Source organism: Silene latifolia, chromosome 10 (assembly GCF_048544455.1).
Source record: "Silene latifolia isolate original U9 population chromosome 10, ASM4854445v1, whole genome shotgun sequence".
Lineage (NCBI taxonomy): Eukaryota > Viridiplantae > Streptophyta > Magnoliopsida > Caryophyllales > Caryophyllaceae > Silene > Silene latifolia.
In genome coordinates, this window is record NC_133535.1 from 17,234,363 (window position 1) to 17,261,434 (window position 27,072).

Sequence of the window (27,072 nt, forward strand, 5' to 3'; positions counted from 1 at the left end):
CAGACCCGCTTTCAGGAGCGAAAGCTCCACCAGGTCCACCATCCCCCCGTCCGTTGTTTTCTCAGACTCATAAGGAGCTCTATTTTCGGCCGAAAGGAGCCGAATAACATCACGAACCGCGAGCTCTCCATCCTGGGCGGTTACCTGAATGTCGACTGTGAGGGTCCTTTTACCTTCAACATTGCCTACCTCACCGCCCAGTACCTCCACGACCAGGGGAAGAAGGAGACGGGAACCATTGCCTGCGGTGGCATAGCCACCATTCTTGCCCATCGCCTTTTCTCCCCTTGGCCTCGTGACTTGCAGTACCTCTCGAGAGAGAGGTCACTGAGTCTGCCTGCCCTGCTTGCTCAGCATTGGCTTACCCCAGACTACCAGACTTGGAAGATTGACGGCTCCTTGTCTGTTGACTTACCTTGTGACAGTCTCCCCCATCCTGAGCCCTTACCTACTGTGCCAAAGGGCCACCGTCTGCATGCCTTGCCCTTACTTCACCTTCCGCCTCGTCCATCTCCCGATGAGCCCGCCGCTAAAAAGCGGCGAGTCGAGACTGGAGAGGGGTCTACACCTGCAGGGAGTACCCAGCCTTCCACGGCTACTCCCGATCCGACCCCTACTCCCACTGTTACTACTACTCCTACTCCTGCCCCACCTCCCACTGACCAGACCCAGACCCAGACTCAGACTGAGCCGGTCTTTCCGGCCACTTTTAGCCTACCTCCTCCCTTTGTAGCGCCCGTGGTCCAGGACCAAGGGGGCGCAGTTTACGGTCTGTTGATTGAGCTTGCAGAGCGCTAGGCTCGTATGGAGAGGGACTTAGCTTTGACCCTACACCCTCTGTACGAGTACCACTTGAGGAGACAGAGACCGATCCCCGAGGGTTGGCCACACCCTTCCTTCTTCCGGTTCCCACCGAGGGTACCCGGTGTCGAGGACGAGGAGGAGAGCGAGGACCCGAGAGGTGGCGGTGGAGAGAGCTCGCGGCGAGGAGCGGGAGAGGAGAGAGGGAGGCGAGAGACCCGTTGTACCGGGGAGGAGATGGAGATGGAGATGGCGACGACGACGACGACGACGAGTAGCTACTGGTCTACTCACTTCCCCAGTTTTCTGGCTGGTTTGGGGAAGTTCGTGTTTTGTATGTTTTCTTACTCTTTTATTTTGTCTCCTTTATTTATTGCTTTCACTTTATTTATAGGTCGTGTATTCCCGATCCCCCATTTTTCTGCTGGTGTATGCTGGAGGACAACGAGGGCGTTGTCCGTTTTGGTTTGGAGAGGGTATTGCATCCTTTTGAGTCTGCATCTGCATTTGTTTTGCATTCACGTTTATTTTTCAGCTTGCATTGTTGTTTATTTTCAATAAAAAAAATCAAAAAATCCAAAAAAAATTAGAAAAATTTCAAAAATTCAAAAAATTTCACGTTTATTTTTGCATATAAGTTGAGTCGGAATGGTAGATTCCCGTGATGAAATTGCACTACAACTTGTCATTTTACTTGAGCCTTGCACTTTTATTGATAGTTACTAGCTTTGTCATACGCATAATCTACGAATTTCTGTTCAAATATAAGCTGACTGTTTAGACTTGACCTATAAACTGGCAAACTACTTAAAAATTCTGAGTTTTTAGAGCCATAACTGGTGCCATTTATGACCAGTTCATTAGGAATTTTGAGAGTAGTACTCCTTGCGTAGCATGTTCATCTCATTTGCACATTTATGACATTCAATTTCTCGTCAAATGCACATATTCAGGTTTGTGGTTGGTGTCACATGCAGGGAGGGTCTTGCAAATTCCCTTTTCTTTATATCTTTCACCCAATTAGCTCCACATCAGCCAAAACTAGCCTTTTTGACCCATTAGCTACATTCCAAACTAAGCCTGCCTAGTCAAGCTAGTTAGTATGTTCTTTGTGGTATGTTTTCCATTGCAGTGTGGCCCGTAATTCTTGTATGGAGTTGGTGTTTGTATTAAGGAAGGAGGAAAGAAAAAAAAAGTATTGAAAAAGAAAAAAAAGGGAGAAAGAAAACGTGAAAGAAAAAAAATGAAAAAAAAAAAAAAAAAAAAAAAAAAAAAAAAAAAAGGGGGGGGCAAAACGTAAGAAAAAGAAAAAAGAAAAAAAAATTGTGAAAACAGTTGTGCCCTCTTGTCAGAGTTGAGAAGATGTTCGAAGACGTACAATCGAAAAGGATTGTTTGTTTCAGTTAGTTGTTTCAGACGTTGTTTTTAAAAGGGAAGTTTGTGACCGTCTGACTCCTTCGTTCTATCCCATATTTTTTTGAGGAGATTGTGCTTTGAGTCTAGTGAGTATTGTGCCAAGTGAAAGGCACTTGTACTTAGTTTTTCAGTCAGTTGAGATCCGGATGGTTTCATTATGGTCTTGTTAGGAACTAGCTTGACGCTTTTACCTCCACATTTCCATAACTTGTTTTGCCTTTTCTCACCTGAACCTCACTATTCCCATATTATTTGCAAACCCTCGGCTGTGACGGACATTATCGGTTGGAATTTGTGCATTAGTACTTGAATTGTCTTTCATTTTTGTTGCATGCATGCTATGTAGGTTGCAGTTAGGTGAGTGACTGTCTTTTCTTCTCTCTTTTACATAATACATTTGCCCTTTGCTTCATGAGAGAAGAGTGACCACGTGAGAGTCCAGTTTTGTTGGTCTTGCAAGGTCGATAGGTCAGCTTTATTTCTGAACGGCTTATAATTCGTTTGCGTATCGACTGGTTGGCTTTAATTGTTGATTTTGTTGCATTAAATTGGTTCAAGTAGACAAGTTAAGCTAGCTCTGAGTTATCATTTCCGTTCCATTAGTTTAGTTTTGAGTTTACTCGAGGGCGAGTAAAGGTTTGGTTTGGGGAGATTTGATACGTGCCTAATGTATAGTCTTTTTAGCCTATTTCAAAGACGTATTTCTATGCATTTCTATCTTTGTTTTTATGGTATTTTGCCCCGAATTGGCTACTTTGGTGTATTTTGTCCTTTTTGTAGGAATGATCGCGAAAGTAGTGGAACCACACTCCTTTTTGTCCTTTTTGCATGTATTTAGAGGAGACGGGATTGTCCCAGAGTAAGATACTGCATTTAGAGGCGTCGTGGCACGCATTACGAGGCACTTAGACGCAGACGTGAGCTGAAATGAAGTCAAGTACTCGATCGAGCTCTTTTACAAGTCGATCGAGTGGTTTTCTTGCCCTCTGGTGGTCGATCGAGTGGTTTTCACTCGATCCTTAGCTTGCACAAAGACCCTCTACTCGATCGAGTGCCTTTCTGGTCGATCGAGTAGAAACTGCTGAAGAGTTGCTCGATCGAGTAGAAACTGCTGAAGAGTTGCTCGATCGAGTGGTTTTAATCCACTCGATCGAGTGGTTTTTATGGGTTTGGGCTTTAATTAGCCCGCGTGATGTTTTATTTCGCATAAACTTGTTTTGTTTGCTATTTAAGCACAGATTACTAGGTTAATTAGGATTATCTTTCATATTATCAAACTCTCTACTGTAACTTTAGTACGTTGCTTTTGCTTTTCTCTACTGTTACTTTTATTTCGGGGTTGCTTCACTCGGATTCAGTTGTTCTTTACGCCGGATTCGCACTGATTGTAATCCTTTTTCTCCCTTTATTAATAATAATCATTTGTTGCTTTAATTTCTCATTTGTGTTTTTATTTTCCTTTGCCCTAATTTTCATTATTGCGAGTTTTAGTTTATTTATAATGTTCACTGCTGGTAAATTGTTTGCTGTTAGTTTAATCACCGATATGAGTAGCTAAACTCCCTTCATGTTGGGATTAGGGATTCTACGGTAGAAAGATGACGATTTAGTAGATGAATTAGACGAATTAATCACGAGACTCTGTCACTATAGCAATTTAACTGTAATTCCCGACCTAGTTGAGTGCACGCTTCTATGTCACCCATTAAACTGGCTAAAATTAATCCTGGATCGAAAGATTGGACTAAATAGGCCTGCTATAAACAGTAGACTACCCTAATGAGGACGAAAGTTAAGTTAGTGGTATTTTAGGATAGAAAGTGGACCGAAAGGACCTTTTAACATCCGTCTCACATTAGTTCGTCTGAGTCATTTACAGCTGAGTTATTGGACTACCGTAGTGAACCGAAATCCCGACATGTCCCTCTCTTCTTGATAGTTTCAACCGTTTTTATTGTTTTTACTGCTCTTACTTTTATTTCTCTTCCTTTCAAACTTCGTAGTTTAGAACCAATTTAAAACAAACCCCCATTTGTTACCATAGGATTAGAAATAGACAGCTATAATTACATTACCTCCCTGTGGATTCGATACTCGACTGCCTCTGCTACATTTTAGTTGAGACCGTTAGGTTTTATCTTTGATAGGGTTGCGATAGCCGTGTCACGCAGCAGGTGCTGCGCCTGTTCCCAAGGCGTTCTGTTCTGACGGATTTTTGGAAACAGAAATTAGTATAAATAGAAACGTCGATGGAGCTTTTATTCACACAAATCTTCCGTCTCTTCTTCGTCTATTAACATAAAATTCTCAAAATATATTTTTCACCATGAATACTTTGGAGATCCGCTTGAAGGAATGGACCAACGAATTTTCGAATATGGAGAAGCATGATATGGGTGCTTATAATTTTGGGTCTTTGTTGAGTTTAAAACTCATCAAGGTTGTGAAACCGTTCTTGGATGCTTGCCTTGACTATTGGGACCCGAATTTCCATGTTTTTGCGTTCCCTGGAGGTGATATTTGCCCATTTCCTGAAGAAATTGCTGCTATTGGTGGATGGGATCCTGAACATTTGCCTGCCATTCCTATGATTTTCCAAAAGTCTTGGTTTAAACTTTACATTATTTTTAGGTTGACTAAGAGTCTTGGCAAAAAAGAAACTAATAGGCTTTCTGTTCTTTTTTAATAATATTGTTTTTTGTTTTTCTTGTTCTTCTACAGACTATCAAGACTTCATTAACAGAGTAACTAACTAGTAGAGCCTAGATTGAGAGATATAGAGTTGAGCAAGTTCGGGTCAGAATGGTGTTGTTGAGCATTCTTCTGAGCAGTCCTCTTGCAGTGGCTATAACTCAAGATATATAGCTGACCTATCCATGATTATAACTCTCAATTAAGGTTAGAATTTCAAGCTCTCTATCCATATAAGAATGATAGCAACTAGTGAGAATAACTCCATATATTAGCTCCTAAAGTCAGGCATGTAGTAATGAATAATCAGAATGTTATAATGTTCATTAACCCCTGAATTTGCATCTGAATTATATGAATGCTTGAAATTTCATTTGGGTTGTTTGCTTGGTAAGATAATGAAGGACCTATAGTCCTAACTCCTACTACAACTTTCATATTTCAAGCTTTCATATTTGGAATGGCATGAATACTATCCTTGAGTAGGTAGACAATAACTCGGGTTCATAGGCTTTGATGATATGTAGGATGAAATTTGAGTTGTTGGAGGGAGTGGAATTTTTTTGAGAAGCACTCATGGTGGTAAGTCATGGACACGTGACAAAGCAGCTGATAATATTGCTGCAAATCTGTATTCTGTCAAGTGAGGCCTTTCTACAATGTTCTTATACGTTGTTTGGATGAAAGCAGCTGAGAGAGGTAGAAAGGGCCTTTTTTTAAAACAATTAATCAGTTTACATATCGGTTTATATTTTTGTATAGGTTAGTCGTCTAAGTAAATTAGACACACTATGTAGATGAATTTTTTTTTGTAATTGGTTTTGGATAACCGATTGATTGTATACAAATATTTTTTGTTGATTATGGAATCATTTTGCATTGTCATCATGTGTACGACTAATATGGGCAACAGCGTAATATTTTTTTTATATAAAAAATAATAATTATAGAGATCGGATTTTTGCAAAAAACTGATGTCCATTAATCAAATAGACATCGGTTTTCCTAAAAATCCGATTTCCATTGATCAAATAGACATTGGTTTTCCTAAAAATCCAATGTGCAAAGTTTAATGGACATTGGTTTAAAATCCGATGTCCATTAATCCACAATGGACATGACCAAACTCTACATCGGTTATGTATCCGATGTCCATATAGCAAAAAGTCCGATGTCCATCACAAGTTTTGTAGTAGTGTTTTCAAGGTAATAAGGTGAGCTTTTACAATAAAAGAGACTTGTCCACTATGACAATTCAGATCCTTAACATCAAGGTTACCAAGGAGGAAGGAATTACAAGAGATCATTATAAGAGAAAGAAGAGGAGGAGACGTTCTAAAAAGCGAAAACTGAAGACAGTGGTGGTAAATAGAGCTGGCAAAAGCTGACCCGATTTGAGGAACCCGACTCGACCCGCCCGAAACCCGACCCGATACAACCCGAAAATTGGGTGAACCGAAACCGAACTGACCCGACCTGAACCGACCCGATAACCGATAACAGCCTTATTTTTTACAACCCGAACCTAACCTGAACCGACCCGACCCGTGACCCGATATTTTCTTAACTCGATAGATGACCTGGTAATGAACTAGCTTAATAATGATTTAAATAACACCAAATTGACATTGATGTTAATTATTTTCACTTAAAAGTACAATTAATACACCTAGCTATTATTTAAACATAAAATTATTATCTAAAACTAAATATATAAAAGATAAAATATACTCTATGTTGATAACCTGACCCGACACTAACCCATTAATGACCCGACCCGACTTGCCACCCGTTGATTACCCGACCCGCATATAACCCGACATGAACCGAACCGACTCGAACCCGTCACTGACCCAATATAACCCGAACCCGATATGACCCGATCCGCTTTAACCCGACCCGTAACCGACCAGAGTGACCCGATTGCCATCTCTAGTGGTAAATGAAGACACGACTGATTATTCAGGTGTCATCAATGGGATTCATGGTATTAATTTGAGGGAGTCCTCTATTGGTGGCGTGAACCGAGTTCGTCCTCTATGTGTGACACCTTCTCTCCTTCTGGTATTCAAATCCTCCAAGGAGACCCTACGGTTGTCGCTCCTAAGTCCTGCTTACCTGTTTCTTTGACGAACGACACGGCCAACACCTTTATTTGCTTCCAAGCCCATAATGTTTCAAAAGAGCATCAGTTATTCCTTTTTTTTCACCTCTATTTGCTTCCAAGCCCATTTGTATAAAGATGTTCTTCTACTTCAAAGGAATGAAAATATTTCAAGTTTTTGCATTTACTGCAAGGACACCTAAGTTTATTTACTACCAAATCATATCCATCTTGTTGTTTAGCAAACTCAATAAACTCAAGAACCCTCTTAACAAATCTACCGGTGGGACCTTTCCTCTTATCTACCCTATCTTCGTACATCAATTTGCGTTCCGATCTCTTCATTTTAATTTAAAAATATTCCAAACAACAATTTTTAACAATATAACTCATACAACATTATTATACTTCTTAGTTTACAACCCTATACTAAAAAATATTCCAAACAAGACTAACAATTGAATAAACTAAAATCATCCTAACATTATACTAATTTACTACCTTCAACAATATTAACATTACACAATACAAATTATAGTAACATTATACTAATTTTGATAAATTCAATAATACTACCATTACACTAACATTATATTAATTTGATAAATTCAACAATACTAGCATTAGACTAACTTGGTAAATTCAACAATACTAACATTAACAAATATTAGACTAACTTTAATTATACACTCCAAACCCTATACAATACTAAAATTATACACTCCATGCAAAGGAGATGAGAAGAGATTGTTTGAAGGACGAATATTATGTATTAGGTTAGACGTCTTATATAGTACAAGCATAGCTAGGTTAAGATACAAGAGACCTAAATTACAAGCTAAGAATATTAGACGGAGGACAATATATACGAGATTATGGTAATACAAATATACACAATATATTATGGAAGATTATGGGGATACCATAATCTTATCATCCCCCCGCAAGACGAATGGCGGTGATGAGAGCCCGATTTTCTATAGAAGCATAGTGAATCAAGGGCGTGGAAGGGCTTTAGTTAAAAGATCGGCTAGCTGGTCGTCTTGGACTACAGGAATAACACGGAGCAAACCAGACTGAACACGTTCACGAATGAAGTGGAAGTCGAGGGCCACATGCTTCATACGCGAGTGGAAGACGGGATTGGCACTAAGTTGAGTGGCACCAATGTTGTCACAGTAGATATGAGGTTGTGTGGGATGAGCAACACGCAGCTCACGAAGCAAGTTGGTGAGCCAGACGATTTCAGCAGCGGCATTGGCAATAGATCGATACTCGGCTTCGATGGAGGAGCGAGCAATGGTCTTATGTTTTTTTGAGCTCCAGGAGATAGGATTGCGACCCAAGTAGACAAGATAGGCACCGGTAGATGTGGGATGGTCTTCATCATTAGCCCAATCCGAGTCAAAGAATGCATGGAGAGTGAGTGGAGAATTGCGGTGAATGGTGAGACCATGAGACAGAGTGCCAGCAAGGTACCTGAGAACACGTTTGAGAGCCTTCCAATGGAGGTCAGTCGGTTTGTGCATAAATTGTGAGAGTTTGTTCACAGCGAACCCCACATCGGGACGAGTAAGTGACAGATATTGTAGTGACCCAACAATAGCACGAAATTCAGTGTCATTCGTTTGTGGTTGGCCCAGCTAGAGAGAGAGCTTTTCAGAGGAGTCAAGAGGGGTAAGGGCAGGCCGAGCATCAAGCATTTTGGCTTGTTGGAGGAGGTCCAAAGTGTAGCGATTCTGATATAGGTATATGCCTTGAGCTGTAGGTACTACTTCGACCCCAAGAAAATAGGAGAGGAAGTCAAGTTCCTTGAGGGAGAATCGAGTAGCAAGAGTGTTGATGAACTTGGTCACTGCTACGGGCGAGGAGCATGTCACAATAATGTCATCAACATACACAAGAACAAACATAGTTACGTCAGTGCGAGTGTAAAAGAGAGAGGTATCAGACACGGCGTTCGAGAAGTCGAGGCTGAGTAAGTAGTTTCTCAACTCAGTGTACCAAGCGCGAGGGGCCTGTTTTAGGCCATAGATGGCTTTATGGAGGCGGCTCACATAGTCGGGATGGTTGGGATCAACGAAACCGGGAGGTTGGGACATATAAACAACATCAGTGAGAGTGCCTTGAAGGAAGGCGTCATTGATGTCAAGTTGACGAAGGGTTCAGCCGCGGGTTACTGCAAGAGTTAGTACTAATCGGATTGTCGCAGGTTTAATGATGGGTCAGAACGTCTCTGTGTAGTCAATGGAGTGGCGTTGGTGAAATCCTTTGGCAACAAGACGGGCTTTGTGTTTGTCAATTGTACCGTCAGGTTTATATTTGGTGCGGAAAATCCACTTACAGCAACAATATTTTGGGAGGGGTGAGGGGGTACGAGACTCCACGTTTTGTTGGAGAGGAGAGCGGAGTGCTGAAGTTCCATTGCAACATGCAATACGGGGTCAGTGAGAGCACTTTTGACTGTGCGGGGTTCGGGGTTGGAGAGTTGGGCTACAAGATTCATCATATGGCGAGGTTTGTAGATATTATGGGAGGCACGCGTGCCATGAGGGTGTAAGGGAGGTGGGGGTGGTGGTGGTGGTGGTGGAGGGGGTGCGGGTGCGGGTGAGAACGAGGCAGATGTAGGAGAGGAGGAGAGGTCGTGGCTGGGTGATGTAGAGGGTGAGGAGACAGGGGAGGGAATCGTGGTTGCGGAAGCAGGGGAGGCATTTGTGGTAGGGTCAGGGGTTGGCGAGGTTGAGGCAGCAGGAGTGGGATTGGGGTTGGGTGGTGGTGGTGGTAGTGGGGCAGGTTCAGGTGTGGAGGATAAGGAGGGGACAGAGGCAAGGCATCAGTCCATTGGGTTAGGTAAGGGCACGGTGGTAGTAGCCGTGTCACGGAAAGGATAGGTCGTGTCAATGAACTTGACGTGTCGGGATACATAGATGCGATCAGTTTTTGGGTCAAGACATAAAAAGGCATGTTGAGTGGGAGAGTAGCCAACAAAGACACACTCAATGGAGCGAGGGTCAAGCTTGGTTTTGGTGTAGGGACTGAGCCACGAGTAGCATCGACACCCAAAGTTGTGAAGGTTGGAGTACTTGGGGTTCGTGCCAAAGAGTTGGGTATACGGGTTAGAGTGATTTAGGGTGGCAGTGGGCATTCTATTTATGAGATAGGTGGCTGTGAGAAAGGCAAGACTCCGGTATTTGAGGGGCATGGAGGCGTGGTCAAGGAGAGCTAGACTAGTTTCTACTACGTGTCGGTGTCTGCGCTCAGCGTAGCCATTATGCTCAGGGGTGTGAGGAGGGGATGTGAGGTGCAAAATCCCATGTTCTGCGAGGAAGGGGGTTAATTTTTGATACTCTCCCCCATTGTCGGAGTACAGAGTTTTGATGGGAGGGTTAAATTTTTTTTCAACTAATGCTTTAAATATTTAAAATATGTGATGGGAGTCGGATTTTTATTTATTAGGGTACAACCATATGTATTTAGTATGGTGATCAACAAAAATAATGTAGTATTTATAATGATCAAATGAATATTGTGGAGATGTCCAAACATCGCTAAAAATAATTTCAAGAGGAGCCGTGCTTTGTAGAGACGAGGTAGAAAAAGGTAATTTGGAGCTTTTATAGATGGCACACGAAGAACAATGAGTAATATTACTAGTAGATAATGATAAAGATGACATTATTTTTTGTAAAATAGGTAAAGCAGGATAACCAAATCTATGATGGTGATCACCTTTATTGAGCATAGTGGCTAGGACTTGAGGCGGAGAGGAGCACGGCAGTAGTAAACACCGTCATGAGCTGGGCCGGTTACGAGGGTTCGACTCGTGCTAATGTCATGTACAACAAATGAAGAGGGTAAGAAAACAATAGCAACATTATTTTCATGACAGAATTGAGAGACGGAGATAATGTTTTTGTGCATAGTAGGGACGTGAAGAACATGAGATAAAGAAAAAGTGCGAGTAGAGGAGGAGAGAAAAGCAGAACCGGAGTGAGTGATGGGTAGGCCAGAACCATCACCGATCACAATTTCATCGGTACCGTCACAGGGTGAATGAAGGGAGAGGTTGTCGAGTGTCGTTGTCACATGGTGGAAGGCTCCACTGTCGAGAAGCCACGGAGAGGTAGGGGCAGCAGGTTCGAGGGTGGTGGGGTTGGCTTGGGGAGGGTTAGTGTTGGTGGCGGCTTTGGTTTGACGGAGTACGACAATGTCAGGATAAAGGCGTTTAAACTCGGCACAGTAAAAGAGAACATGGCCGCGAATATTACACCACTGACACCGGCTCTTGAACGGATTGGCAGTTGGTGGTTGGGTGGAGGCAGGAGTTGTTCGAGTAGTGTCCTCCACAATAAGTGCGTTTACATATTAAATCTCGTAAAAGGAATATCGGGGATTTATTTTATTTATTTGTCAGCTGATCGTCGTTAATCAGTAATGATTGGCTGACTAGAGTTTGACATTACTGTCGTGTGACGGTGGTGATCAGCTGATCCCTTTAGGTCACACCTATAGGATGACGCCCAAATAGAATAAATTAATTGTTTGTATGAGATACGAGATAATTAATTCCTTGTATTATTTGACTCTTAGTTAGTCACATAAATGTATTATTTGATGACGGGTTACGAACTCGGGACAAAGAGATTTATTATTTAATTATGAGATATTTAAATAATAAATGATTAGAATTTATTAATTAATTGTTAATTAATTAATTTTATACGATATCTGTATATGTTTTGAGGTGGAATTAATTAGCTATTAAATTTTACAAGAGGTTGTAAAATTAGCTAAATGGGTTAATATTGACACATTGTATGTTGATAAAATGGTCTTATGATTACTTAATAGTTAAGTAGTCATTGGTAGTTAATTTATATTATTTAAGTGTTAAATAAATTAAATTAATATTTAATTATGTAAGATAATTAAATATACGACTTATAAGCATTTGTGGGGCAAATATCGAAAACCGAAATGGACCAAAAGTAGTCCACATATGCTGGTTTTTTGAGGACATCACAAGTGTCCTTTAGGTGGATTTTTTCACTTATAATTGTCCCCTCAAATTGCCTATAAATACCATTGAAACTCCACCATTTCTCTAGTTAGAAAAATTTGAAGAAAAATTGGTCTAGGTTCATATACACTACCTAAAGACCAAATTTTTCTTCTTATTTTGTTCATCTTTTATATCAAAAACATATATAAATATTAACTAATAATATTATCAAAGTAATAATATTTATTAGTACATCATATATACAATTAAACAAGGTTTACTACTACATATATCTAGTTAGTATTGTAGTAGTATTTTGGGTTGATTCTTGGGTGTATCCTTAGGAGACCATCTTTTTGGTGGTTTATTATCTTGGAGGATCATCCATTTTCATAGCTCAAGAACAACATCAAGGAAGGAGTCCTTGAGTTGTGCCCAAAACTTGCCTTATACAATGTAAGCAACTTTTGTCTTAAGATGGTTTAATACCATCTTTTATACTTTTATTTGCATGCATGTAGATTTAGACCATTTTAAATTAATTTGTAATTTTAATATCATAAGATGAGTATTAATATGGTCTAAATAACTAACAAGTGGTATCAGAGCATTGTTAAATACATGCATGTTGTCTTAAGACGATTTTATTAATTTATGAGATAAATTAATAAAATTGATATTATGTTACTAAAATTCGTTTTATCACATAATATAGTCTTGCATGTAAATAATCTGGTCTTAGAATGATATGGGACGAAAATTTGATTTTTGTTAAATTTTTCCACTTTTTATAGCTTAAATTGGCATAAAATTGAGTAAAGATGCATTAAAATTAATTAAGAGTTAATTTAATTTGGTTGCATGTTAATTTTATGTATATTTATTTATAAATAACCACATGCATGTTCTATTTATGAGATAAGTAGATACTTTAGGTTAATGTGATTAATTTAGGTAGTTTATTGATTTCTATTTGATAAAAATGGGTAAATAATGGTTATTTTGTAAATAAATATTGATTTAACTTTAGGGCTCGAAATTTCTGAATTTTTAGCTCCTGGAAATTGTTCCAAAATGTACAAAATTTTATTTTAAGTCATTTAAATTTTTATGGTTTGATTTAGAATTAAATCGTAAAAATTATCGCTTTACCGATTAAATTGTGAAATCGTTTTAAATAAATTTCAAAAACAAAAATTTTCACTTGCATGGCATTTTTGGTGTAAGACCAGAATATTCATGGTTTTGAAATTTATTTTTCCATAAATTTTTATATTAAATGGAATTTTTGTATGATAATTGTGAATTATTATATCATTTTTTGTCACAATTTTTTTTTTTAATTCCCATATAAATTCAAGATAATTGTTGAGAATAATTATTTTAATATTAGACCAGATTAGAATGATAAGTAAGTCTTAAAAGTGTTTTAAGAATTGATTATGAATTTTTTATTGGTAAAAAATTCCGTCAAAGCAAGCTCAAATGATCGTTGTTGGTAAGTTAGACGATTTGGCATGTCATTTTTCATAATGCATTTTATTATTCATTTAGATGAATGTTTTTTTAGAATTATAATTATTTAATTTTTCCTAATATGGCCATAGGTAGAAGTTGGTATTTCCCGATATGTAAGGGAATATTGACTTGTTTTGTAATTAATTGCGATTTCGCATTGCCTAATTTGTAATTAATTAATAGTTTTATTTTAATTTTATTAAAAATTGTATAATAGGGTATTGTTATGTAATTTAATTATTAGTAATTAGATGAAGCTTCTAAAGACGGAGTTTTCATGAAGACGGTGTTTTCAGAAAGGCGTTCTGAAATCCTAAAGAAGGAGGCCAATTTATGAAGACTCAAGGGACCAAGGAGTTGGTTTCCGAAGTGTAATAATTTTAGTTAATTAGATTAACTAGGTGGCCATATTAGGACTTGTTTGTTTTAATTCTTCTATGCATTCATGCCAAATCGTCACTACATGTTTTATTTTTTGTTGTTATCGATTTATTCGTCTAGCATTCACTAATTTTGTTCACTTAAAAGTGATAGACAATTAAATTGATAAGATCTCTCACATTTGTTTAAAATTGAGATTAAGCCTTACCAAATAATAGCACCTATGAATCCCTTCTTCATTAGAGGTAGGTTCGGATCACCGAGGTACACTCTTTTTACGTTGGGTAAGTAGGGTAATAAAAGTTATTACGCGTGAAAATTGGTTGGACTCAACGGGATAAATATGGGTTGAATCGGTCCACCGTGCCCTTATTTATTCTGGGGCTAAAAGATAGATTTTAAGAAAATCCGTCAACCAAGAGTTCTAGTAGTAGAATCAGTCAAAATGTTGACTCACCAAATTTATATAAATATGGGTTGAATCGGTCCACCGTGCCCGTGTTTATATAAAATTGGATCTTGGAATCATTTATATAATTCAGTGGGAGATCATTATATAAATGGGAACTTGTTAAATAGTTTCACAAGTTAAATATTTCTAGACGATAAATGTTAATCTTTCCTTTATTTCCTTTGTAGTAATCACGATGACTTCTACTAGTGAAACCGCCACCATAGCTAGAGATTCATGGCTACGTTCTTTTATGGACAAATATGTATTAAAAGCCGACGGTAGTAATTTTAAAGATTGGGAGGAACAACTTCGATTAGCTGCCGCAGGTGATGGCAAATTACACTACCTTGTCGATCCCTCTCCCCCTTCGCCTAGTACTAGGGCCACTGCCGATGTAAGGGAGGCTTTTTCAAATTATCAAAAGGAATCCGCTGCAATAAAAAATGTTTTGATTTTTTCAATAAATCATGCTTTACAAAGGCAATGTGTCAAGTTTCGCGATGCACATGAAGTATTCTCGAGGCTTTCTACTATGTTTTCTCAAGCCCCGAGAATAATTCAGTATGACACCGCTGTTCGTTTCTTTGAGGCTAACCTCAAAGATGGTCAACCTGTAAGTTCACACGTACTTAAAATGATTGAGTACGTGGAAACTTTAGAGGGGTTGGGATGCAAGATCCCCGACGAACTTGTGGTGGACCGAGTGCTCCACTCTCTCTCACACGTCAAGGGATTTACCCAATTTAGGGTAAATTACAATATGACAAACATGAGAAAGAGTTTACATGAGCTCCATTCTCTGCTTGTGCAAGCAGAGAAGGACATGGGATTGAGTGGGAGTACGAGGAAAGATGTGCTTGCGATTAACGTGAAGGTGAAGAAGCAGTTTAAGAGGAACGCAGGTAAGAAGCCCATTCACGTGGAGGGCAAAGGTAAAGCAATTGCGAATTGCTCTACCAAGCAAAAACCTATAAAGGGTAATCCTCTTAAAGATACTTGTAATTATTGTAATAACAAGGGACATTGGAGACGTAATTGTACAAAGTACCTGGATGACATAAAAGCTGGCATTGTGAAGCCGACATGTAATTTCTCAACTGAATCTTTTATGATAGACATAAATTATGCTTCAAATACAACTTGGGTATTAGATACTGGTTGTGGTTCTCACTTGTGTAATCATTTGTAGGGCCTAAAAAGCATAAGAAAGCTAAACAAGGGTGATGTCGATCTCCGAATGGGAAACGGGTCTAAAGTAGCTGCCGTCTCTGTAGGAACTTATGTACTTAGTTTAGCTTCGGGGTTGGAGTTACATCTTAATAATTGTTATTTTGTACCAACGCTATCTAGAAATATAATATCCGTATCTGTGTTAGACACAGAAGGGTTTTCCTTTGTAATTAAAGACAAGTGTTGTACTTTTTCCCTTAATGGGATTGTATATAGTCAAGCTATTTTAATCAATGGTATTTATATTCTAGATACTTGCAACGATGTTTATCATTTAGATAATAAAAGACTCAAAACAGGTGATCCCGATCAATCTTATTTATGGCATTGTCGCTTAGGACACATTAACGAGAAGCGCATTAAAAGACTAGTGTCGACTGGTGTAATTAAACCTTTTGATTTCGAATCATTTGGTACATGCGAATCTTGTCTTCTTGGCAAGATGACTCGTTCACCTTTTCTAGAAAAAGGATCTCGAGCTAGTGAGTTATTGGGTTTAATACATACCGATGTTTGTGGCCCAATGACAGTCACTGCTAGAGGTAATTATGACTATTTCATTACTTTTACCAATGACATGAGTAGATATGGGTATATCTACTTAATGAGGTATAAAAGTGAAGCTTTTGATAAGTTCAAAGAGTTTCAGAATGAAGTAGAAAACCAATTAAATAAGAAGATTAAAGCATTACGATCAGATCGTGGTGGGGAATATTTAAGCAATGACTTTAAAGATCACCTTATAAATCTGCGGTATTGTATCTCGCTTAACTCCTCCCTGGCACACCACAATTAAATGGTGTGGGTGAAAGGAGGAATCGAACTTTATTAGATATGGTTCGATCGATGATGAGTCAAACAGAGTTACCTAAGTCATTCTGGGGTTTTGCCATTTTATCTGCTGTACAATCACTTAATAAAAGTCCCACTAAAGCAACTGACAAAACTCCATATGAGATATGGAAAGGGAAAGTCCCGAATCTGCGATACATGAAAGTATGGGGTTGTGATGCTTATGTCAAGAGTAAGTCTGACGATAAGCTTGCACCTCGTTCTGAAAAGTGTATTTTTGTAGGCTACCCTAAGGAAACTTGTGGATATTACTTCTACAATAGTAACGAGAACAAAGTGTTTGTAGCTCGTGAAGCTGTCTTTCTAGAAAAAGAGTTTATTTCTAGAAGACAGAGTGGGAGAAAATTTGAACTTGACGAAGTTCAAGAGCCACAAACTGATATGACAATACAGGAAAATGTTCCTTCTACGTTTGAATCAGTTATTGTTCCTTCTGAACCTAGGAGGTCAGAAAGAGTTAGTCGCCAGCCTGATAGATACCTTGGTATTATCGAGGAAGATGGTGACTATGAGGTTTTACTTTTAGAAAGTGATGAACCCAAGACCTATAAAGCAAATATTATGAGTTCGACTCTAAGCTATGGCTCGAAGCCATGCAATCCGAAATGGATTCCATGTACGATAATCAGGTATGGGACCTGGTTGACTTACCTAAAGATGTTCGACCTCTTCAGTGTAAGTGGATATTCAAGATTAAAATCAGCACGGATGGACATAAAGATGTCTACAAAGCTAGATTGGTTGCAAAAGGTTTCACTCAGGTTCATGGTTTACACTATGATGAAACTTTTGCACCAGTTGCTATGCTTAGATCTGTTCGGATAATGTTAGTGATTGCTGCATTTCATGATTATGAGATATGGCAAATGGATGTCAAAACCGCTTTCTGAACGGGTTTTACGGAAGAGGAAGTGTTCATGACACAACCTGAGGGTTTTGTGGATCCTAAAAATACTAACAAAGTATGCAAACTTAAGAGATCCATTTATGGTCTTAAGCAAGCGTCAAGGAGTTGGAATCATCGTTTTGATCATGTTATTAAACAGAATGGTTTTTCTCGAAGTGTTGAGGAACCATGTTTATACATGAAGTTTAGTGGGAGTAAAGTTGTTTTCTTACTTCTTTATGTGGACGACATATTACTCATTGGGAATGATGTTGATATGCTTACTTTTGTTAAGAAGTGGTTGGAAAATCACTTCCAAATGAAAGATTTGGGAGAAGCTCAGCGCATCTTGGGTATCTGGATCTATAGAGATAGACCCAAAAGGATATTAGCATTGAGTCAAGAAGCATATATCGATAAGATTCTTGACCGATTCAATATGAAAAACTCCAAGAGAGGTTTTCTACCTATGGGTAGTGGGATCACTTTGAGTTAGTCACAGTGTCCTACTGAGCCTAAGGATATTGAACGCATGAAATCGATTCCCTATGCTTCCGCTGTTGGATCGATCATGTATGCTATGATGTGTTCTCGTCCTGATGTCTCGTATGCTTTGAGTATGCCGAGTCGTTTTCAGAAAACTCCGGGTGAGAGTCACTGGATAGCCGTCAAGAATATTCTGAAGTACTTGAGAAGGACTAAAGATTCATTCTTAGTGTTTGGAGGAGAATCTGAATTACGTATAAGAGGTTATACGGATGCCGTTCAAACCAATAGGGATGATTTGAAATCCCAGTGGTTTTGTCTTTTTGTTGAACGGAGGGGCGGTTTCTTTGGAGAAGTTTCAAAGAGTCTCGTGATTGCTGATTCTACAACGGAAGTTGAGTACATTGCACCTCGAAGGCTCGCAAAAGAAGCCGTTTGGATTAGGCGCTTTTTAGAAGGACTGAAAGTAGTTCCGACCGCCGAGAATCCTATCACTTTGTATTGTGATAACAGTGGGGCTATTTTTCAAGCAAAAGAGCCCAAGTCTAGTAACAAGTCTAGACATGTACTTAGGAAATTTCATGTAATTAGAGATTTAACCGAAAGGAAAGAAATTACAGTTTGTAAGGTTGGGACAAATGACTACATCGATCCTTTAACCAAGCCATTGTCTCAAGCTAAACATGATAGTCATGTAGTTTCGATGGGGTTGAGACGAATGCCGAATCATTGTAAATTATATGATATGTAATAATCAAAATATTGTATTTATTATTTCATATATGATAAGTTGCATTTATCGTTATATTCAGTTTTATGTCTGAATTTATATACTTTGTTTTCTCCAAATAGGTTGTAAAGACAATGTCGAACCCTATTAAGTGAACTGGATTAACATTGTATTTTGTCCCTAGTTACTTAATGAGGTGACGTCTCGGAGTGACTAGATTGTAAGGCGATAGATGACAGGTTCGACTGTCATATGGTCATAGTGATGACTGGTCGATTACATAGGCATATTGTGAGACAATTTGTCCGATAAAGAACCGTTTATAGAGTCCTTTTGTTGCTAGGTCGTGGCGAGGATTTCTATTTATTCCTTCGAGTCAATTCTTTAGACTGGTGACTATTTGTCTGAGTTGGTACGGTTTTCCGGTGACTTTGGTTTTTGTTCTAGGTCGCACCGTAAAAGGAGGCCGATGAGCATTTACTGGGTCATTGTGATCTCAGATCGAATGAAGAAAATAGGTCAACATGATTGTCCTTTTAAGTCATATTTTATCTCAAGGCCACTCGGGAGAGATGACTGTGAATGCGTGGCCACGCTCGGATGCGATCTATAGTAGATTATCCGGTCAGACAGTCATTCTCCTGATCGAGGAAACCACTTTATGATATGATCACGTGCAAGAACGACCTGAAAGACATCTTGCATTGAGTGGGAGATATTATTGGACAAGAGAATTGGTAACACACACTTGTGTCAGACAAGTGGGAGATTGTTGGAGTCGTGTCCTCCACAATAAGTGCGTTTACATATTAAATCTCGTAAAAGGAATATCGGGGATTTATTTTATTTATTTGTCAGCTGATCGTCGTTAATCGGTAATGATTGGCTGACTAGAGTTTGACATTACTGTCGTGTGACGGCGGTGATCAGCTGATCCTTTTAGGTCACACCTATAGGATGACGCCCAAATAGAATAAATTAATTGTTTGTATGAGATACGAGATAATTAATTCCTTGTATTATTTGACTCTTAGTTAGTCACATAAATGTATTATTTGATGACGGGTTACGAACTCGGGACAAAGAGATTTATTATTTAATTATGAGATATTTAAATAATAAATGATTAGAATTTATTAATTAATTGTTAATTAATTAACTTTATACGATATGTGTATATGTTTTGAGGTGGAATTAATTAGCTATTAAATTTTACAAGAGGTTGTAAAATTAGCTAAATGGGTTAATATTGACACATTGTATGTTGATAAAATGGTCTTATGATTACTTAATAGTTAAGTAGTCATTGGTAGTTAATTTATATTATTTAAGTGTTAAATAAATTAAATTAATATTTAATTATGTAAGATAATTAAATATACGACTTATAAGCATTTGTGGGGCAAATATCGAAAACCGAAATGGACCAAAAGTAGTCCACATATGCTGATTTTTTGAGGACATCACAAGTGTCCTTTAGGTGGATTTTTCCACTTATAATTGTCCCCTCAAATTGCCTATAAATACCATTGAAACTCCACCATTTCTCTAGTTAGAAAAAATCGAAGAAAAATTGGTCTAGGTTCATATACACTACCTAAAGACCAAATTTTTCTTCTTATTTTGTTCATCTTTTATATCAAAAACATATATAAATATTAACTAATAGTATTATCAAAGTAATAATATTTATTAGTACATCATATATACAATTAAACAAGGTTTACTACTACATATATCTAGTTAGTATTGTAGTAATATTTTGGGTTGATTCTTGAGTGTATCCTTAGGAGACCATCTTTTTGGTGGTTTATTGTCTTGGAGGATCATCCATTTTTATAGCTCAAGAACAACATCAAGGAAGGAGTCCTTGAGTTGTGCCCAAAACTTGCCTTATACAATGTAAGGAACTTTTGTCTTAAGATGGTTTAATACCATCTTTTATACTTTTATTTGCATGCATGTAGATTTAGACCATTTTAAATTAATTTGTAATTTTAATATCATAAGATGAGTATTAATATGGTCTAATAAATAACTAACAGGAGTTTGGTTGGCAGGATGGGGAGTGTAGTGAGTGCGGGTGGAGGTGGCCATGGCCACGGCAGGGGAGGGGGTGGGAGTGTTGGATTGTTCAATCTGGATAGCGAGCTCCCGATTGATGAGCTTTTCGTGGAGGTCGGGAAAGGTGATTGGGTTGTCTCGTGCTTGCACCGCTTCAATAACAGAGCAATAGCGAGAGTCGAGGCCATCGATGACAGTGTCAGTGATGTCTTCGACACTCATAGGTGCACCAAGACTGGCGAGTTTGTCGGTTAGGGTTTTTATTTTGGTCATATATTCAGATATGGAGGAGGTGTCTAAGCGGGTGGCTTTGAGGCAATATTTTATCTGCTTGATATGGCCACGGGAAGGCAGGGAAAAGGTATTGGCGAGGAGGAGCCAGGCTGCACGAGTGGTGTTGCTGTTGGTGATTAGAGGAGAGACGGTATCGTCAAGGGTACCTGCGAGGGAACCGAAAAGTAGTTTGTCTTGCAGAAACCAAGTTCCATAGGCGGGATTGGCGGTGGTTTTTTTGTCAGGAGTGTCGAGTGTTTCAGGAGGAGGTGGTGTGCCATCAACATAGGAGATGAGCGAGTAACCAGTAAGAAGGGACTCAATTTGGAGTTTCCATTGAGGGTAATTGGAAGGGTTGAGTTTTGTGATGGAAGAGCAGTTGAGTTGAAGGAGGGGTTTGGTAGTTTCATGAGGATTTGGACTAGTGCTTGCCATTAGAGAAGAGAGAAAAAAAGAACAGGGCTGATGATACCATGTAAAGGAGATGAGAAGAGATTGTTTGAAGGACGAATATTATGTATTAGGTTAGACGTCTTATATAGTACAAGCATAGCTAGGTTAAGATACAAGAGACCTAAATTACAAGCTAAGAATATTAGACGGAGGGCAATATATACGAGATTATGGTAATACAAATATACACAATATATTATGGAAGATTATGGGGATACCATAATCTTATCACTCCAAACACCATCAACAATACTAGCATTAAACTATACTTTAGTTATACACTCCAAACATATCAAAATCACAATTACATTCTCAATTACAACCCTAATTCAATTAATATTGAAAATCCACAAAACCCCAATTCATATTCAACCTAATTATCAATTTACACAAACCCTAACTAATTAACAATTAAAAACAATGTAAGCATCACATGAGTATACATAAACATCAAAACAACTAATTACAATCATAAATTAAACAAACAATACAAAAACCAACTAATAAATTGAAATTTAAAACAAAATAACACACCTTAAAACAACAAGAGAATGAAATGAAAAGAATGGTGATGAGCAAAGGAGCCCGCGGTGACAATGGTGGTGGAGGTGTCGTCGGTGGTGGTTGTTGGTGGTGCGTTCTGTCGCGTTATTCTCTCGTCCTTCCTTTTTTTCCTTTGGTAAAGTATGAAAGAGGGAAGGGGAAGTCGCTGGAAATAGAGTAAAAGAGGCGGCCGACCAGGGTTTAAAATATCGGCCGAGTTGTATCATATCGGCCGAGTTGTATCGGATTTTCACTCTACCGATACGAGATAACGCCCGAGAAATCACCAAGATTCACCGCAATCTGTCCGTTACAACCGATTAAGGACCGGTTATACCGGTACCGCGACTATGACCGATACCGAGATTTAAAACCATGCGGCCGACTGATTGTGGCGACGGGTAATAGTGCGGTCGCTATTTTGGCGACCGAATTCGGTCGCTATTTTGGATATTTCAGTCGCTAATTACAGTCGCTATTTTGGCGACTGATATCCGTCGCTCGAGTTTTTTATCTGTCGCTAACTTGGCGACTGCACAAATCAGTCGCTTACACTAGTCGCCCGAGAGCCGAATTCTTGTAGTGTATAGTCTCCCCACGCGCGCCCCGCCGCCGTCCGGCCCGGCTCCGCTTCATGACACGTGCGCGGTGTGATGGGGCCCCTTTTTGCTACTGGTCTAAACTTTTACATCGGATTCTTTTCTAGCTGTTATGTTTTTATTACACAAGTCTTCATACACAGAAAAAACACATAACTTCTTCCTCTCTTTTCGTCTCTATAATATTATGTCATATTGAGAACAGTTCTCACTTCCATCTTTGGTGTGCAACAATGTGCGGAAGGAGGCGTTAACCCTGGAATCGGTGACCGCGGAACCCAAGGAGCACCTGTGTGGGGGTATAACTGATTTAGGGCAGTATTTTACACGACGTTTCGATTACGGGTATTTCTGATCAGCTAATTTCATATTTCTTTCATTTCTATTTGTCAACGCGATTCGTAGTTTAATTTCGTTTTCAAATAATGTAGGTACTCTGTAAGGAAACATTCTTTATTTTTGCCAAAAAAATGGTTAGTTTACAGGAACAAATATTTCAATTGGGTCATATGTGGATAAGTCACTTTGTTTTATGGCTAAAGGTCAGACCCTCAGTATAGAAGTCGGGTCGAATACGGTCCAGTTTTTCGCGCCAGGTCAATTAGTATCGATTTACAAGATTCTCATAATAAACATGAACCAAGCTAATCCTTTTCAAATAACGTTATTATAATTTGGTCTAACTTCTAAGCAACTCTTTTATGAGGTGGTCTACTATATATCAATCATACGGCATTACATCTCCTATATTCGCTCTCAATAATGTTGCAAGCACGATTGAACTTGCACCTTATCTTCATCCTCTCTCATTTTCTTTTAGCAAAATCAAATCCTCTTGCGCCAGCCTTATACATCTTTGGAGATTCATTAGTAGACAATAATGGTAACAACAACTGGCTGCCCACCATGGCTCGGGCCAACTACGCTCCTTACGGTCTCAACTTTCCTGGTCCCGACCTTCTCGGAAGATTTACCAACGGCAGAACTATTGCTGACTTTATGGGTATGCTCATTGTTCAACTTACTCGGTGTGTATATAAAACCGTTAAAAAAACAAAAATTTTGATATCATGCATGGTGTCAACTGTCAACTGTCACGGTACGGTACTTTCTAACAACATGGCTTGTGGAGAGATTTTGTGTGATTTTGAAACGTAAATAAACTTGATTTGAAACATTCCGGTTCCGGTCGATGAGTAGAAATTTGAAAAGTTTAGAATATGGCGAATGCTAGTTTTTGTATGAAATTAAGTTGTGACTTAATTTAGTGTGACATATGCAGCGGAGTACTTAGGTCTGCCTTATCCTCCACCATACGCAAGCCTTTTCGGACTGAATAATCCCGGCCTCTTGGATCCAATACCAAACGCTCCTCAATTCAAACCCGGTTCAATGGGAGGTTACAATTACGCTTCTGCAGCGTGTGGTATTTTGCCAGAAACGGGAATCGATCTGGTAAGTCAAGTGCGATACCACTATAAAAAATAAATTAAATTAATCTCCGACCAAGAGCAATCTTGTGGCGGTACGGTAAAGCCTTTTAGACTTCAAGCATGTCAGTATGTCACCATCTAAATCGGGTGGTTGATCTGGTGTACGTGATTTGCAGGTTACCCGCTTCTTGTATAATCGAGGTTTACCTAGTTTGTACTAAAAGTAGCGACTGCTGGTTCTCTGATCATGAAAAAATCTTTTAACCCTATTTTTATTTACCTTTGTAAGAGTTTAATCGTACGTAAACATGAATACATGACCTATAAATTGAAAAGGGATTCAAAATCTTCTGGCATCCTTATTATTTTTTGTATGTTCATATATATGGATTGGTTCAACTAGTTAAAAATGTGTGAATAACTTGTGGGTTTCAAATTAAAATCCTTAGGTGCGCAATTTTTCAATATAAAAAGGTCTAATTTAAGGCCTTAACATATATACTCTTTTTTTTTTGGCAGCCATATATACTCATTTTTCGTATTTCCGTGTATTTTTCAAGCTATACCATCATAAATTCATACCGCGACTATGTAAAACTAAAAATCCGTACATAACCAAATGGTGTTAGTCCAGTGGTACCTGAGTTAAACCTTGAAGCTTGCAGAAATGCAGGAGTTGGGAGGTCCCGGGTTCGACTACCAGCTGGGGCGATGATCACTTGGCCACTGCAGCCCCTGAAGGGGGTGACTTACATGGTCAATGTGGTGGTGCGGGAATGCATGGATCGGGGGGATTCAACCCACTCGTCATCAAAAAAAAAAATGAAAAAAAATCCGTACATGGACGAAGCTAGGTTCAAAATTTACTTAGGAGCGAAACATCAATTTAACCTATATTTCTAAGTTCTAGCAACGATAGAGAAAATTTTCAAAAAAAGAAGTTGGTCTATATACTATATTATAGTCGTATTTTTTCCGAAAAACTCGCCCGGATTATGGTCTATTAAGTCGTACTTAGCTTCATCTCTGACTCTGTATATTTTTCTTATAATAATATGAGGCCTCAAATATACTCATTTTTCGTATTTCCTTGTTTGTGATGTATAATTCTGCAGGGAAAATGTTACACATTTGATCAACAAATAGAAATGTTCAAACAGACAGTGCAATCACAATTGTTCCCAACATTCAAAGATGAAACACAAGAAATATTGTCAAAGTCTATATTTCTTGTTTGTGTTGGCACCAATGATTATCTTAACAATTACTTTATGCCTTTTTCTCCTTTTAGTCAACAGTACGATCCCCCACATTTTGCTCAGCTACTCATTCATAGATTGTCATTACAATTGAAGGTATGACTTCGGCTTCAAAATTTAATTTCAAAATCATTCGTAATGAGGCGGATTTACATAAATTTTAGCAAATTAACAATAGAAAAAGTAATTCTTTTGGTTTATAAAGTACTGTAGTAAACTCCGATCTCCTTCATAATCACGATCAATGTGGAACATTGTAACATTTAGATGACTTGAAAGTTGAAACTTACTTTTCATATTATCGTTTAAGGTTATTTAATAAATAAAAGACATAAATTTACAATATAATATGCTAGAGAACATTTACAAATCATTACATATTATTATTAGAATAATGCATTGATTTAGATCACTTAACCATCAGCTTAAATTTGTAGTTGAGGTGGTGTTCTTACGCGTTATTTTTAGCACATGGTTTGGGTGACGCGACTTAATCACATGTATTATTGTAAAATAAACTTTTACTTACGGGAAAGTGGTGATTGACCCCCCCATAACATTGTGAAATTAACCCCCATAACTTTCCATTGGAGTGATTAGGCCCCATAACTTATATAAAAAGTGAAATTAAACCTTTATCAAAATCTCACGAGAAATTAAATTTATCATATCATAAAAGTAAAATTATTTAACCAAATCATCACCGATGACAAATTTCTGTATATATGTCCTTTAAAGACTTGTTTAGATATCGATTATTTTTAAATACTTTGAGTGTTAACCCGCTCTATTATGTTTTTTTTTTTCCGCGTAGAGATTATACAATTTGGGAGCTAGAAAGGTAATGGTGATGGAGGTGGGTCCACTTGGATGCACTCATGCACCCCAACAGGTGTAGAGCCAACAAAATCAATTATGCATAAGATAGAGTGTGATGAAAATGCTAATAATATTTTGTCGATGTTCAACAAGGAGTTACCGTTCTTGCTAAGTTATTTGACGTCTACTCTTCCGGGTTCTCGCTTCGTCCTCTTACATACGTATTCTTTTTCTTACGACGCCATCACAAATCCTTGGAAATATGGTAAGGCCGGGTCGACCAGTCAAGTCCATTAAAATTGGGACATTACGGATTTGTTATTTTGGTGTAATTATTTTTGTTATTTCCGATCTCATATGTGTACTAAATTAAATGTGCAGGATTAAGCGACAATAGCAACTCGTGTTGCAAGACATGGTTAAATGGAGGCTTACAATGCATTCCGAAGCAAACACCGTGTCCTAACCCTAATGAACACTTCTTTTGGGATGGCTATCATCCTACCGAAGCTGCTTATTCTCGCTTCTCTAGAGAAGTTATTTATGGATCTTCTGGTTCTTCTCCCATCAATCTTATGCAACTTGTCGAACTCTAAATTACTTGCATGAAACAAAGGACTTGAAAATTACTTTATGAACCAATTAATATCCAATGTTGTAATTTTATTTCCTGGGAGAAGATGTGGCTTTTAGAGTCGTCATGATACTCAAGTTGAACTCCACTCGACTCGACTCGACTCAATATGTCCTACTTAGAATCTAGGTACGATTTACGAGCAAGACAATGTATGTGTTTGGAATTTGGGGAGATATATCTGAACAAAGCAGTGATTAACATGCCGAAATACTCTAATTGACGAGGAGATACAAATCAACAATTCAACGAATATCAACATATGAAGTACGCCGAATCCAAAACTTGACGATTATAATCTCTACCAAATTACTGTCTAATTGAGTCGGTTACCCATCCGTCATCCATGAGTAGTCATGGCTTCCCATAAAATATTATTCTTGGGGTTACGGTTAGTAAATTCTCGAGTTTCAATCGCAGTTGTATGGACCGTGTTAATGGTCA

The 27,072-nt window shown here is 38.4% G+C and overlaps 1 protein-coding gene across 1 annotated transcript; it reads left to right on the forward strand.

The window, feature by feature from the left end:
- Positions 1-23,245: 23,245 nt before the first annotated feature.
- On the forward strand, positions 23,246-26,590 carry LOC141607201 (GDSL esterase/lipase 7-like). The gene is made up of 6 exons (XM_074426561.1): positions 23,246-23,486; positions 23,766-23,938; positions 25,032-25,271; positions 25,990-26,067; positions 26,148-26,259; positions 26,376-26,590. The coding sequence occupies exons 1-6, from the start codon at positions 23,246-23,248 to the stop codon at positions 26,588-26,590; spliced, it is 1,059 nt and encodes a 352-aa protein (XP_074282662.1).
- The last annotated feature ends 482 nt before the right edge of the window (positions 26,591-27,072 follow it).

Excerpts from the sequence above, each read along its gene's own strand:
- LOC141607201 (XM_074426561.1), top strand. The coding sequence starts at position 23,246 with ATGTTGCAAGCACGATTGAACTTGCACCTTATCTTCATCCTCTCTCAT. Across the intron at positions 25,272-25,989 it reads GATTGTCATTACAATTGAAG|AGATTATACAATTTGGGAGC; the intron begins GTATGACTTCGG and ends TTTTCCGCGTAG. Across the intron at positions 26,260-26,375 it reads CACAAATCCTTGGAAATATG|GATTAAGCGACAATAGCAAC; the intron begins GTAAGGCCGGGT and ends TTAAATGTGCAG.